Genomic DNA, 15917 nt, shown 5'->3' with positions numbered 1-15917 from the left:
TTGGTACTTTCATTTTAGCGTCACCGGAACCGAAATATAATAGATAGCATTTTCATTGTTCGCACTGGCGTTCAAATATTATTTGTATTGTTGTTGCCTTGTTGTATGCAGTGTTTTGTCATTTTTAGTGTTACGAAAATGCGTATTTTGGGATTTGGGGTATTTAAGGTTAAACGCCACCGGAGCGCAATTTTCATTATGAATTGGTTTTTCTTAATTAAATTCATTCTGAGGTCAACGTAATCAATCGAGGATAAGGAACAGAGGCGGCCCTAAGCCCTTTCACAAGCAAACCTGTGTTCCATCGATTGCCCGGTTAGTTTGAAACATAGGAGACGATCCTTTAGTTAGGTCGGCATACGTTTGCCCGGTTAAGTAATTGCTATCTATTGTATTTCGGCTCCGGTGACGCTAATACGAAAGTACCAAGTAATTTTTTTCAAAAACATTTCCCGTAAATCGCTCTTCATAAGATTTTATATGGCAGTTAAAGAAAAGGCATCTCTGGCAGCGACTATGCAGTTTATGATGACAGATGAAAACTTAACGATTACATCACGTTTGAGTTGCTTCAATGTGTAGAGCTGTGTTGGCGATACGTTTGACATCGCCAACATAGATCGTGTTGCGGTTACCTAATGTGTAGAAGGTTTAAACCTGCCTTAGTTCAGGGACGAATGACCATCGTGTTAAAGTCGCTTAAAAGCAAAAATTGAACTGAACCTGCCTTATGGCGGGTTTACATTAGGGAGATCTATAGCTATAGATGGATTTATTCACGTGAAAATAGGTGTAAACGGGTGAGAATAAATATGATACACTTATTCGAGGTATATATAACTTGAATAAATTCAGCATATGTAAACGCTTGTGAATTTCTCACTGGTGAGAAATCACTAAAGTTGGATGCAGTTCTACTTCAGGTGAATAAATTCACCGAAGATATGAATATATTCATTATAGAAGTTCACGCTAGTGTAAACGGTTGATGCGAGTTCTATAAATCTCATCATATTTCTTCACATGAATATATCCCTAGTCTAAACCCACCCTTAAGAACCAGCTTGCAGACCACGGCTTACAGAGACAAGGCTAGTTCTTTAGCGAGTGAACATTTTTTTTGATGACGTCATCCGAGTCGTCAGTGTAAACAGTCGCCAGTTGTATTTTGTTTTCCGACTTACGCGTAAATGTTTCTGAAATGAAAAATCGAAAATGGTTCAATGCGCTGTGAGCGGGTATATAAATTATGGAAATGACATTATCGGGCCAAAAAAGAGATTCTTTCGCTTTCCGAAAAACCGAGAATTATGTTCTTTGTGGATAAATGTTTTATCAAATTATTCATGGTGTTAAATATAATCAACTATATTATCAACGCACAAACTTACAAAGCACGAAAAATAAAAAATAAGAACACATTGTTTACTTCAACGACTCAGATGACGTCACTAAAAAATGACTGATCCGGAGTAGCTAGCCTTGTCTCTGTAAGCCGTGCTTGCAGACGAACTGTCGCCGGGAAACTAGATTGACAAGCCAGCAGATATGAGGACACCGCAACTTTCTCATTTGGGTATCAAATTGTGGGAACTAAGAGGGACCGAGCCAGTATAGACCATCTCTTGCAAACCGAGTTGTTTTAATTGTTTATTATTGTAAATGAAATAAATGAAACGGAAAAATAACGAATTTTCTTATTTTTCTCTTCATTACGGCAATAAATGGTTCATCAATTGTTGTTACTTTTATCTTCTAAAAGTGTATCATCATCATTCTTCCGCTCGTTTGTTTGCTATTGTTTATTGTTCCATTCTTTCGGGAACTAAACTTCTTGTTCTTACCTCCTCACTTCGGAGTGATCTCTCCATCATCACTATTTAATATAATGTTCTATAATTCATAGGTATTGCTATCGATAAACATCGCTATAAATTAGACGCAGAAGCATTGATTTTTTTTATCTCTTCGTTTCCCACTCTCCGGTTCGCTTGCCTAACCTCGGAAGGATGATCATATGTTAATTGGTAGCTCAAATGACAGCATGAAATTGTAGATCCCAAACATCGTTATATATGTATATAATTCGTCATTCAGCATTAAGATAATTGTTTGTGATCGACGCTTACTTCCAAAATTTCTGTACAGTCGAAGAAGGGTTTGCTTGTTATCTGCGTTTGTAAATTTGTTCCAATCTTACATCTAAGTCAGTTAGTTTGCTCATTACTAGTGAACTATTCGTACTTCTTCCATAGATTTCAGAATTTTCTCTAATATTATCACCATTGGTATTTTTTTCTGTTTATTTATAGTTGTAAATTATTTTAAATCAGTTGTTTGATGCTCCACTGTCGATACTCTCTCAACCACACGCGCAATCGCTTCGTTTTGTTACGCGTTCTACGCAAACTAAACTATTTAGGCAAAAGAAAAATCTCAATTATCACGTTATGCGGAAATAGAGTTGCTCAACCAAATGTGAAGTAAACCGAACAAAGCTCAATGTGCTGCCCAAGCCTTCAAAAATTTTCAATCATCCATGCATACTTTGTGGAAGCCACACATTCGAGCCATTTTAGTTATAACGTTTTCCCTTTCGCTCCCTGGTTCACTTATGTTTATATTTTATTTTACAGATTCCTCGATACACCGAATATAAGTCATGGATTTATGCGAAAAATGTACCTTGACATCGAAATATCGTTATATGTATTTTTTTTCTAAACAGTAAATATTTTAAATGGAAACATGTCGAAGTTAAATGCTTTGCCCAAGTAGCGAAAACTGGAACAGGAACAAGTTCGACACTAGAGTGACACGATCGTGGATTTCAAGTTTCGCTAGCATAATTTAGTGTATCGCGCACACATTATGGAGGGTGTGAATAAAAAATAAAGTACACAAAACATCATTCTTGGTCCAGTTTTCTGTGTGTTTTTTTAAACCTTTTTTTATTTAGACTGAGGTTTTCCGCTGAAATCGCTAGCGATACTGCTGGTTATCTTTTGTTTTGAATTCAAACGCAATATTACTATGGTACACAAATTGGGGGATAGGATTTCCTCGCATAACAGAGATGTTGCACTCTCTTCAATATCCTGACATTGCGGGGAGCTGATAAAAGTAGAGATAGCCTAAGACTAAATCGTTAGTTTCTCCAGCCAGCATTATTTTTTTGTTTTATCTTGTTTGTATTTTTAGATTATTCCTACATACGTCTATACATATCTGTTTCAAGTGGTGTGGAGCCAATTGGATACGACATTTTCCAATTCCTGTTTTGTCTATCACGCAGATTCTATGTAAAGGAATGCACGTGAGGATGTGCATGTTGTTACAATATGACTCTCACTTAGCTTGAACAAGCGCACGTTGTCGTCATCTTTATTTGTTGTTTTTTTGTTTCTCCAATTTATATTCATTCTTCCAGATTGGATTACTACATATACATTACGAATTATTGAATTAATTAATAATTCCACTAAATCTATTCTTCTCTCTTATAAACTGTTCTCCACTATCAAATTCAGTCCCCCTCCCTGGTGCCAGCTTTCGAAAATTGAATCCAGCACAAGAAGGTTGATGATTGAACGATTAGTAAACTGCATGTGTGCATCTGCTCCTATTTCAACGTATTAATCCCGGCTCATCAGTTTTAATTTTTGCTCTAGCTAGTCTATGTATATTTAGAGTAATGATTCTTCTGAGTAAACAAAAATTAAAGAAGAATCATTCTATCCGCCTTCGTTGCCCGCCCATATATACCTTGTATTTCGTTCTCCTCAAGAATGCGTCCATATACTTCCACTATCTCTCTAGGCAGAACCGCATTTTCCGTTCGAGGAGGCCTTCTTCTCTTACATATTTCATTTTATATAATTTAAATTATATATGTAAGTAAAAACTTAAAGCAGGAATTTAATATTATTCAATATTTCGTGAGTCTAAATTCTGACCACGCACACGGATCGATGAGCGGCGTTCGGGTGTATCATGCCGGGAGAATGTGGCGATCGGTTCGGGATTCGCACTGCCCGCGTTGTTATTATGTGGTGGTTTGGGTTGCTGTTGCTGCGGAGCGCCTGGTACCGGAACCTGCTGCTGGTCGGCACCGGGCGGTCGGGACTGTGCCATCATCTGGACTAGCCGATTGGCGAGCTGCTTGCAGGAATCATTCTTAGCCATAGACGCGGTGGTACCTGTGACCGTTGTCACGACGCCACCTCCCACCGTTGCCACCATTCCGGAACTGATCGCGGATGGGTCGTTGGGTTGGACGACCGCTCCCGATTTGTTCCGTTCGTTTGCGGTGTTGTGGCGGGATGATCCTCCGAACTTTAGCATATTCCAGTCGAACACGTAGTCATATGTGTATCCCTGCCTTCCGAACAGCGTTCGGAACACCTTCCGTAGATAGCAGTAATCGGGACGCTGGGTGAAGTCTAGCTGGCGGCAGTATGACAGATACGATGCGAATTCCGCGGGGAAGCCCTTGCACAGCTCCTCGATCGGAGTCGACAGCTTCTTTTCGGAGATCCTTTCGTACTTTTGGCGTTTGTTTGCCGCCTTCAGTCCTTGCCATGGCAGTGTACCCAAGTTGAAATACATCAAAACGTACCCGAGGGATTCCAAATCATCCCGACGGCTCTGTTCGATACCCAAATGTGTGTTGATCGATGCGTAACGTGCCGTTCCGGTCAGGTTTTTATTTTCCCGATATGGAATATGGTCCAACGTTTTTGTATCTTTATACTTCTTCGCCAGCCCAAAGTCGATAATGTACACAAGGTTCCCCTTTTTGCCGAGCCCCATCAGGAAGTTGTCCGGTTTGATGTCCCGATGGATGAAATTTCTCGTGTGTATGAAATCGATGCGGGAAATCATTTGATCTGCCAGCAGCAGCACAGTTTTAAGCGTGAACCGTCTTGAGCAAAAATTAAACAAATCCTCCAGCGAGGGACCCAGCAGCTCCATCACCATCACGTTGTAGTCGCCCTCCGAGCCGCACCACTTGATCGTTGGGATTCCGACGGCACCCTGGAGCATCCGGTAGAACTTGCTCTCGATGTGCAGCTGGGGGTGTTTCGTTTTGATGCATTCCAACTTGATCGCCACCTCCTCGCCGGTCGAGATGTTTGTACCCAGATAGATGTCGCCAAAGGAGCCGGAGCCAATTTTGCGGCCGAGCCGATACTTGTTGCCAACGCGTAATTCCATCGTGTGTGTATGTTTGTGGATATTTAGTGTATCCTGGTTTCCGGAAGAAAGGAGATCTGTGTCCGACAAACTTCTCCGCTATGCAGCCGCTGCCACCTTTGGTTGGACCGAGATGTGCTAGGAATAAGAATAAAGAGATAGCCGCAGTTAGTACATAATCATAAAGTAAATAATTGTAGTAAGAAGAATTTTACGAATCAGCTCAGTCAACGATGAGTGAACAATATTCTTGTGACTCACTGGGTAATCCAATCACAGAGAAAATACATTTTATCTGCCTGCAACACAATAACGATACTGTTTCTATTTGATTTCAACTTTTTTGCGCGGAAAAATGGTGAATTTTCACTTTTCTGATGTTGATAGTATATGAGGATAATCTGAGAGAAAGTCAAGTCAATCATCGGCGAGTCATCAATATCAGAAAAAAAGTATAGAAATCAGGAGACATACACAAACAAAAACTATCGAATTACCGATATTTGACACAAATTTCCGTTCCAAATTTGAACCATGCGTCAAAACATGCGTGAAAGGAAAACAAAATATTTGATACTCAAACAGAAAAGTGAACGGTTTTCACCCGGGTCTCAATCGCACGCCGTTTTGTTTTGAGCTTCTTCTAATGCCTCTGCATTGAAAGTTTGATAAAACAAAACAAACAAATACCTACAGCTGGGAGTTTGAAACAGATAATTTTCAATTAAATTTCAAAACTGAAAAGTTTATCTTGAGGAGCAGAAATCTGAAGGTCACAACACAGTTTCCAGTGTGCACGACTGCCGGGTTTCAAACAATTGAAACCGCACTCATTTCGATAATTATTCCGGCTCGTATAGATTTGATCCCACAAAGTGATCAACGAAACTTGGATTAGTCACCGCAGTAGTGCAACAAATACTATTAGTAAATCAAAGATACGGAACACTAATTACAACAGTTGGCACTAACATCTTTTGCTTCAGCAGTGGAGAATGGTACAATATATGATCTAATGATGCATCAAAGTGCATAGCAAGTAGCAAGTTGTTTACTCTAATATTACGAAAGCTGACAAGACTAATACAACCAACGGTGAACGGTGTGCGGATCTAAGGAGAGCTGTCGGAATCATTCGAGGCTCACAGGGGACTTCGACAGGCGATGGACTCTCTTGTCTCCTCTTCAACGTGGCGCTGAAAGGTGGAAGTCTAGTCAGTTCATCTGCTTCGCCGACGACGTGGACATAATCGGAAGAACACACGCGACGGTAGCCGGATGGTATACCCAACCGAAACACGAAGCAGGGCTGACTAAGCTAGGGATCAATGCGTCTAAGGGTGGGTTTAGACTAGCAATATATTCATGTGAAGAAATATTTATAGAAATCGCATCAACCGTTTACACCAAGGCGCCTCTATATATACCAGGTGAAACAATCATATGAAATGCACTTTCAGCCATATTGGAGTTGCTGTCGGTATTGTTTACAAACAGCATCAGAACGCTGCCGGCGGCTCTCTACAAACTGGTACGACGCTTATTCGAACGATGCCTACTATGTTCGGCTTTCGCGAATTTATGTGAAAAAGAAAGAATGATTTTGTAGAATCACTAAAAAAATAAAAAAAAAATCACTACTCTCGCATGTGAAAATGCAAAAATGGCGTATCCTTGCAATAACAAAACAAACAACCCCCGCTCCACAAAACGTAATCCCCTTCTTATTGAAGTGATGATGTTGCTTCACCTGTTATACATTCATACAAGCGCCTTGGTTTACACAGGTTTACACTAGCGTGAACTTCTATAATGAATATATTCATATTTTCGGTGAACTTATTCACCTGAAGTACAACTGCATCCAACTTTAGTGATTTCTCTCCAGTGAGAAATTCACAAGCGTTTACATATGTTGAATTTATTCAAGTTATATATACCTCGAATAAGTGTATCATATTTATTCTCACCCGTTTACATTTTCACGTGAATAAATCCATCTATAGCTATAGATCCCCCTAATGTAAACCCGCCATAAGACAAAATACATGCTAGCAGGAGGGACTGATCGCAACATAATTCTTGTTAGTAGTAGTTTTGAGATCGACGACGATGAGCCCAAGGTGATACAGAAATTTATAAAAATATATAAATATTGCGCAACTGCGAACTAAATTGTATGAGTTTAGAAATGATAATTGATTTGATAAACCATTGATTGGATGAATATATCCCCAGTTCTTCCACAAAAACGAAACTGCGATAACTCAATTTGTTTATTTCAGCTTTGAACTTTGGTTGTAACTCAAGCCATATCCATAAAACTAATTATTGAAACGGTATGTAACCAGAAAAACTTCAATTTGTGAAGTGGTCGTTCGGAAGATCTAGTTTAATTTATTGTATAGTATAGGCCAAAAATAATAGAAAAGCAATGTCACAATCATTCGAATTCTCGAGCGGTTTTTTTTTTAACTAAAAGCAAGTGAATGACCCCGAGATAAAAGTCTCCGTTGATTACTAAGGGTCCTCATTAGGGTGCCAATGAAAATGGTCATCTCTAATTTCAAAAAGTTATTCCATAAAAATGTTCACCACCTCGAAAAAACACCCTATGCCAAATGGAAATCAGGGTTTTCGAATAAAAAATGATGCCAAATGTCTTAAAATAGCATGAAACGTAGAGATCTAGTGTCATCTCGAAAAAGAAAATTTTGGTCAAAAATCGACACTCTGGGACTTTTTTTGAGATAACTGTAAATCTCGATGTGTCATGCAATTCTAAGACATTTGGCATCAAGAATTTTTTTTTTGAAAACTCCGATTTCAGGTGATTTTTCAGTTTAACAAAAACTAAAATTTTAACGTCTGCGACACTAATTAATGAAGTTCGAATGAGATAATATTTTGTATAGGGTATATTATCGTGCAAATCAACAATTTCGTTTCGCAGCAAGTTCCGAATGAAAAATCTAGATAACTATTTTTATTGGCACTTAAAACCATTCGTTTCGTCGTGTCGAGTGTCGATTTTTGACAAAATAAAATTTTTCGAGATGACACTAGATCTCGACGTTTCAAGCAATTTTAAGACATTTGGCATCAAAAAAAAATTATCGAAAACCCCGATTTTCTTCACTCCCCCTTGGGTGATTTTTTGATTTTCAAAAAAACTGGAACTTTGATCGCTTTGCGACACTCTCCCTTAAGTCCGATTGAGCTGATATTTGGCATAGGATGATTTTTCGTGGTGGTGAACATTTTGTATAGGGTAACTTTTTAAAAAACAAGGGTCGATTTTTTCGCATTCATTGGCACCCTAGTGCTCATACACTGTTTGACCAAAGCCAAATATTTGATTCTTTTTGACAGATAAAATTTGATCAACTTGTACCGATCAAATATATTCGACACAAAACACGACAAGGAAATATTCAGTTATTGGATGCCTAAAATATTTTTTCGGGCTGTTCTTTGAACCTGTCGGTATTCGATTCGGTTGCGTTATATATTTCAGTTGTATTTTTTCCTTGTTCAATGTTTGACATTGTTTGCCATTGTTGATAATTGAAGGGTGGCAAACAAAATAGTGTTTGCGCAAATTTGAAACCAAACTTTATCTGTCAAAAAATGTCAAATATTTGACCTCCGGGAAAACAATGTATGGCCATCTTAACAACAAGCGTGAACAAGTGACAGTGATAAAAAAAGCGAGCGAATGACACTGAGACAAAATCCCTACTTATTTTGGCGATATGTTTGGCCAATAGCTAGAATTTCATGGAAATAATATCTCTCAAAACCCCACGTGCGCTATCATACTGAAATCTCTTCGCATATTTCATAATGTCTTCAATATGTCTTCACAGTAAGTCAAAATGAAGACGTGCCTTCAAACCTGGCATCTCTGATGGGCACAAAGAATGTACGATTATTGAAGAGGACTCACAAGCACTTGGGTTTTTTCGAACGCAAGTGCTCAGAACAATATACGGGATGCAGATGAATCGACTGGATCTAATGAAAATCGTACCACGCAAGATAAACGCTGCTCGTCTCATAACACCCTCTAGCGCAATGTTGAATAGCAGGCAAGAGAGACCATCACATTTGCGATGCTCAGAATCAGATAATCCACCCGATATTTGCACAGAGCATCCATCGTAGCCCTAATCAGTCCTGTCAGCTTCGTCTATAATTCTCCATAGCTCGTTTCGTGTTATTGAATCATATGCGGCTTTATTTTTATTATTTATTTACAATGATTCTGCATCCCATTGAAAGATTAGATCTGATTCACAACTTTAAGTAACAAGTACTAATAAAAATGATGCCAGTAGTACTACGTTGAGACGGCGAAATTCCTCTAGGCACGGTAGTGCCATCGAAAAAAAGGAGGATGTAAATGCATCCCCGTGATATAAATTATTTCCCCGTGCGAATGACAATGCTTTAATTTCTACGAAAACCAGCGAGATCTTTGCTTCAAAAATAACTAGTTTCCGACGAGAGATTGGGGCAGCAATTCACTCCTCGTAAAGGAACACGCCGGCGTCAACGTGTTACTGCATGCTATATATCCTTCCCAACAATAGCTCCCAAAATATAAAACAATCGGAAACTTCTGATCAACTTCTTTGTGAAGTGCACGAATAAAGCACACCACACTGAACACGTGAATAATCCACTGGCTGTTCGCTTTATTTTTGCAGAGCGTGAAGTTTCGCAGAGAAAAGTTTGTTATTTTCGACCGCTTTATTTTCTTCATACTTGACATTTACACGAGAGAAGTTGAATTGCCGCACCATTGAACGGAGTATACATAATATCTAATTTTAGATGGGAATTGTTGTTCCTCGGAGCTTTTGTCCGATTTCTAGCATCCAGTAGCTAACTAGCCACCACCACTTCGATGGCTTCCTGTTATATGCTCATTAATTCCTGGAACCGTTGCCGTTTGATTGAAATCTGAAGCAAAGGCACAGCTCGGCAATGAAACTTGTGAACAGCGACAGGTGATTTTGCGACATACTTTTCAGGCAATTGAAATAATAAGCAGCGCAATCCATCTCCACATCTATCTTCAAAATTAGTGGAAATCCTATCGCAGATTTTTGTGAGGTTAGATAGCTTTTACTGTAAAGAGGAAACTTGTTTAGAATAAACTACACTGGGTGTTTATGATTCGTGAATTATATCCTCACTGCAACGACGGAATAACCATGGGTTGATTAGGTTGCCTTTCTAACTGAACACTGAAGTTCTTGAAATAACGTACTTGTTTCTTTATTCTCCATCATAATCGATGAACTGGAATTCACACTGATTACCACATTCCTCAATAAACTTCTGGAGTTTATTACCGAGATGTGCAAATGGCCATCGACAACCACCATCAAAATAAGATATGATATGATTAAGAGAACAAGAACACAAGGAGCCACTCGAAAAAAGAAACGACGGTAACTGCGACTCCCAGGAAGCCACCACGTTGAAACAAATACTCGCTCCAAAACATCCACAATGCGCTTATTAGGGATGGTGGAGGGGGCCCAAACTTTTTTTTTCTACTTGTTCTATCCACCAGAAGGGAACCTTACACACTCACCTTTTCGCTCTGGATTTTTTTATTATGTTCACTTCTTCTTCACGTCCTATCCCTTTTTTGGGCTAATGCCTCCACGAATTCATATGTGCAGCAAACTCCTTGCAGGCTGCTTTTCCGTTTCCTTAGCTGCACAGAAATTGCCACTGTAATGTTTTTGCTTTCCCCGCATCGGCACCAGCTCCAGCTGCTTTCTATGCCTTTACCCCGAAAATACTGTTCCGGATGACCTCCGCGCGAGACTTCGCGACTCAACTTAGTGCTTTGATTGGAACCATAAAAATCGCGTTCGCCCCGCTCTCTTCACTGGTGATGTTTTTTACTTTGCTCTTCTGGTGAAGAAGCAAATTTCAATTGCAAAGTTGGGTTTGAAAATCGCCTCGCACTAAATCTATTTCTCGGACGTCTTCTTTTGCACGTATCGTACGTACGCACGTATCGACGACAACGAAAACGATGAACGATTATGATGATGATGCGCCACACAACCCAATCCGTTCGCTATTCAACGAAGCAGACTGCACACCACTACCATCAAGTGGCTGACACAAAAAAGGGGGCCCTGCTGGTTGGAGACATAAAGAAAGAGAGAATAAACATCAGTTTTGTTGCTTTACGGATATTACAAGATACAAAGAATGACAGTTCGCTGAAAATTCTGAGATATTGATATTATTTTCATTTCTTTTATATTTTTTTATTTGACAAAATTTTACCTTGATTTTTCATTCAACGGATTACGGGTGAGTTACCATGGAGAATACACATTAGATCAACGGAATGGGGCAATTCAAAACAAAAATTATGATGATTGTAATAAGTCAATAATATGAGGAAATAAAAAATAAATATTATATTCATAAACATAATTTATAAGTATAAATTTTAGAATATTGAACTGTCAGGCTAAAGCCATATGAGCCTTACTAAAAATATATACAGTAACCGTGCGATAACAGCCAATTCGTAAACAATTAACGTCATATTCAATAATAATTCGAATAACATTTCGCATTGATAAAACTACAGAAACATTATTTCCCTAAATTCTATATCACGATTAACATAAATCAAAGAATTCAAGTTCCCCTCGATTCTATTTGTCGTTTTATATGCCAATCTTGTTACCGAACAAATACTGTATTATGGAAGAAAATACCCATTAAAAGTATACATATTGGTGTTGTAAAAGGCTTGAAGGAAACAATCAATATCAGTGTTGCGACACCATCAATTTGTTTTTAGACTTGAATATTTTGTTTTTATGAATTAAAATTCATTTGCCAAATGAAGGCGTGTCAAATTCAATGAGTAAAACTGATTAAATGAAAATAGTAATTGGGTGAGCTATAAAAGATCGTTTCTACAGGGTGGCGCATAAGTCACGCAACCAATTTGCACAAAAAAATCGTATAAAAAAATGTCTCACGATACAGAATCTTTATTCTCGAATAAAAAACGATACAAAGTCGACAACTGAACCGCGATCGTTTTGTTTTCTTCAAAGAGCGTTGCGTGACTTATGCACCACCCTGTATTGCTACAGAAATAATTGATAAATAAATCGACATTACAAATAGAACCACAACATTGAAACATTTGCGCGTTTGCTTATTAAACCATTAGAGACGAATGAACTCTCAGAGTTTAAAGTCTCTCTAATTCAATACCTTCCTTCCTTCCTTCCTTATTAAACCAACGATTGAAAGTTGAATATCAAGAATATATATTGACTATCAGGTTTACAGAGAAAAAAAATATCGTTTGGAATTTCATAGAACTCCATTCATGAATTTTCGAATGGAAATCAGTTGTACCAAAGAAATTTGAAAAAAATCTCTGAATTGAGGAAAAAATTGAAATTCCTCTTGATTTTATTTGACGTTTTACATGTCCTTCAAACGGATGTCGATAACCGAACGAATACTGCAGTCAGACTCATTAAAAAGTAAAAGTCATTTCTTATTGGAAATCATTCCAGAATTATCTGCGATTTTAAAAATTTGTTTAAAAATTTTAAAAAAATCCTTCAAGATTGTTTCTCAGTGATGACATGGATAACAAACCAAAACATTTTTACACCAAAATAGATGTGCCTAACCCATTGTGGTAAGCAAGCACAAAGAAACGCTTTACGTTTGTTCGATGTGCACACATAGTCGTCTCGTGACGACACGTCAAGTGGCTCCACACTAGTGTTCGTGAGCTGTTCCGTCTTACCAGTGTTCGTGTACTGTCAGCGTCGACAAGGAGCTGCTGCTGCTGCTGTGATGGCTGCTAACAGGTTCTTTCTCTTTCCCTCTTGATACACCATACGACTCGATGGCGCTTACGAGCAGAACCATGAGCCAGCCTTCGAATCTGCTTTGAGGACGATGAAAATCGAAAAAAAGTCCTGCTCACCTAAAGGCAAATCGAAGCAATTCCGCTCGAATCACAAACTGCGTACACTCGCGTGGCTAATATCGATCATTTTGAACGAGCTTGCGACCCATATGCAGGCGAAAAGTAACACCAAGTGGCCACGAATGAAAAAAAAAACTTACGGAAAACACGAGCTGCTGCTCAACTGGGAAATTATTTTCTTGACTTTCCAACACACTGCTGGCGGACTGCGAATATTGAATTTTATAATGGTACCCTTTTTGCTTTGGCTGTGGCTTGGCACGCACACAACCGCTGAATGGTACGATGTGAAGTATGATATACGCACACTTTGTCGAAGTAGTCAAAGCAAACGTCAGTTGTCGACAGGGTCATACAGGCTGCAAACCACTGGGATTTTGATACACTGATAGTAAACAGCCACAGGAATTAGCAACCGAAGCAATGTTTTTCATGTGGATTCAATCAAATTTATTTTTCAAGTGCATTTTGCTTGAAAAACAATGTTCTTGCTTTTTCCCCATGCTACCAAAGCCTTCTTCTATAAAAGAAGCGAACGTTTTCGTGACTCGGGCTTTGGTAATAATCTTTCGGTCAAAATTAGAATAAATGTTGTAATTTATGTAATTAGCTGTTTTACTGGAAGATGAAAATTCAAATAATATAATTTTGGCGTTCAGAATCATGCGGCGAGAAGTGAAAATGAATAGTAATAAGGTCAGTCAGTTTCTGAAAAAAGGTTAGTTGAGCTCTTATGATTAATTGATGAAAAAGACGGGTGGGTAATGTCGGGGACATAACCGGAGTGACGTAGGACTATACAAAGGGGACAGCTTTTGTTAAATATATATTTTAAATATATTGTTTTATTTTCTTCACCTACGTGAATACCTACCTATCTACCTGAAAAATGGATTAGTTTACTGTTTACTCTTTATGAATATGTTGATGGTTCTGAAAAGAACCTTTGGTGTTGTGTTTTTGTTATCACTCGATATTCCCATCTTGTTCGGCTAAACCTTCCTGTTTAGCGATTTGTTGTCACTCGCCACAGCTTTCACAGTTGGAAAATTTCTTCCCATCCAGCTTGTGACATATTTTACAGTAAATTACATTCAATGGCACATCGCATTACCACCACTCAGTGCCGGATTGGAGGTAATTTTAACCTGTAATTGAACATTTGCGATGACAGTGGTACAGTGTCGACTTTCAATGTGGGGTCATAATTTGGATCTCTATGTTTACAAAAATGTCCAACTAAATAAGTCGCATTACATGTCCGTCCAATTAGCTAAATGTCGAACTAATTGTAGATTACTGTACTTTAAATCTGGAAACAATTTAAGAATTGGTGAAAATTGAATAATCAGGAAAGTCCCCAACTATCAATAAGCTCAGAACAACTGCCAAATTCACATACTCATCAAATCCTGGCAAACAAATTATGAAAACATCAATTTGTGTTTTATTATTATTTTGGATAATGTTTTAGAAAGCATTGAACTTTATTTCCTAAACTCTTTTTTGGAAGGTTTAATGGCCCTGAAAAGCGCCTTGTTTTATGGAATGGTTCCAATTTAGAAAACTTAGTACTCGTGGTTTTGAAAAAACCCATTTCGAACGCCCTCGATGCCGCCTTGTTCTGGATTTGCCACCAAAGCAGTTTGTATAAACAAACTTTTTTCTTCTGCTACCTGATGCCGTTTTGCGATTGCGTTTGCCACTCGCCATTCGCTGCAACTGCCTGTTGTCTTGATGTCCACCGAACCGAATGTGTTATGTTCCGAATGCGGGTTTTCTTATCGTCGCGAGCAGCTTTGCCAGCTAACTCGATCACTCCGGCGGCCGAAACTATATAACGCCGGCTAGGTGGACTGGTACACAGGTACTAACGCGCTCGACCTAGCTACCTTTTCCGGTGCAATTGGCGGATACACCTACGGGAAATTGCAGACCACCACGGTTCGAGCGGGATTTTGCCTTTCCCTTCTCTTTTCCTCCTTTGTTGAGTACACGATGCCGATGCCGTACAACCACACGGGTTTACGGTTTGAAAGAAAATAAGATATTTTTTTGGGGTCCGCGTGTTTTATACTCTAGCGGTACACACTCACAGGATAGAGACAAATCGGCAGACTCAGCCAAAGGGGCGGGTCCAACGAGACGAACGAATGAGCGTTAAAAGGGAGCGATGGCAAAAAAATACATTCATTACGATTTGTTCGCTCGTTGGATTCACATACAGGCTAAAAAAGGTCATTTTCAGGATCACAAAAAGTCTAAAGAGTTTATTGTTTTGTTATCACTCGATATCCCCATCTTGTTCGGCTAAACCTTTCTGTTTAGCGATTGCATTTGCCACTCGCCACAGCTTTCACAGTTGGAAAATTTCTTCCCATCCAGCTTGTGACATATTTTACAGTAAATTACATTCAATGGCACATCGCATTACCACCACTCAGTGCCGGATTGGAGGTAATTTTAACCTGTAATTGAACATTTGCGATGACAGTGGTACAGTGTCGACTTTCAATGTGGGGTCATAATTTGGATCTCTATGTTTACAAAAATATCCAACTAAATAAGTCGCATTACATGTCCGTCCAATTAGCTAAATGTCGAACTAATTGTAGATTACTGTACTTTAAATCTGGAAACAATTTAAGAATTGGTGAAAATTGAATAATCAGGAAAGTCCCCAACTATCAATAAGCTCAGAACAACTGCC

General features: G+C 38.8%; 1 protein-coding gene across 6 annotated transcripts; it reads right to left on the bottom strand.

Moving 5' to 3' along the window:
- Positions 1–2907: 2907 nt before the first annotated feature.
- On the bottom strand, positions 2908–13486 carry LOC129776669 (casein kinase I). Of its 6 annotated transcripts, none has more exons than XM_055782449.1 (3): positions 13348–13486; positions 10805–11363; positions 2908–5334 (listed from the first exon to the last, which is right to left on the bottom strand). In XM_055782449.1, exon 3 carries the CDS (start codon positions 5215–5217, stop codon positions 3925–3927), a length of 1293 nt encoding a protein of 430 aa, XP_055638424.1. In that variant the 5' UTR covers positions 5218–5334; positions 10805–11363; positions 13348–13486; the 3' UTR covers positions 2908–3924. The 6 variants fall into 6 exon arrangements, with proteins under 6 accessions (XP_055638424.1, XP_055638420.1, XP_055638423.1 ...); XM_055782445.1 differs by having other exon boundaries at positions 10805–11366; positions 13022–13453; XM_055782448.1 differs by having other exon boundaries at positions 13022–13453.
- Positions 13487–15917: the final 2431 nt, after the last annotated feature.

Source organism: Toxorhynchites rutilus, chromosome 3 (genome assembly GCF_029784135.1).
Source record: "Toxorhynchites rutilus septentrionalis strain SRP chromosome 3, ASM2978413v1, whole genome shotgun sequence".
NCBI lineage: Eukaryota > Metazoa > Arthropoda > Insecta > Diptera > Culicidae > Toxorhynchites > Toxorhynchites rutilus.
The sequence above is the reverse complement of the archived record's forward strand: the minus strand, read 5'-3'. Positions and strand labels throughout refer to the sequence as shown.

What these genes read in the sequence shown, in the direction of transcription:
- LOC129776669 (XM_055782449.1), bottom strand. Translation starts at nt 5,217, where the DNA reads ATGGAATTACGCGTTGGCAACAAGTATCGGCTCGGCCGCAAAATTGGC.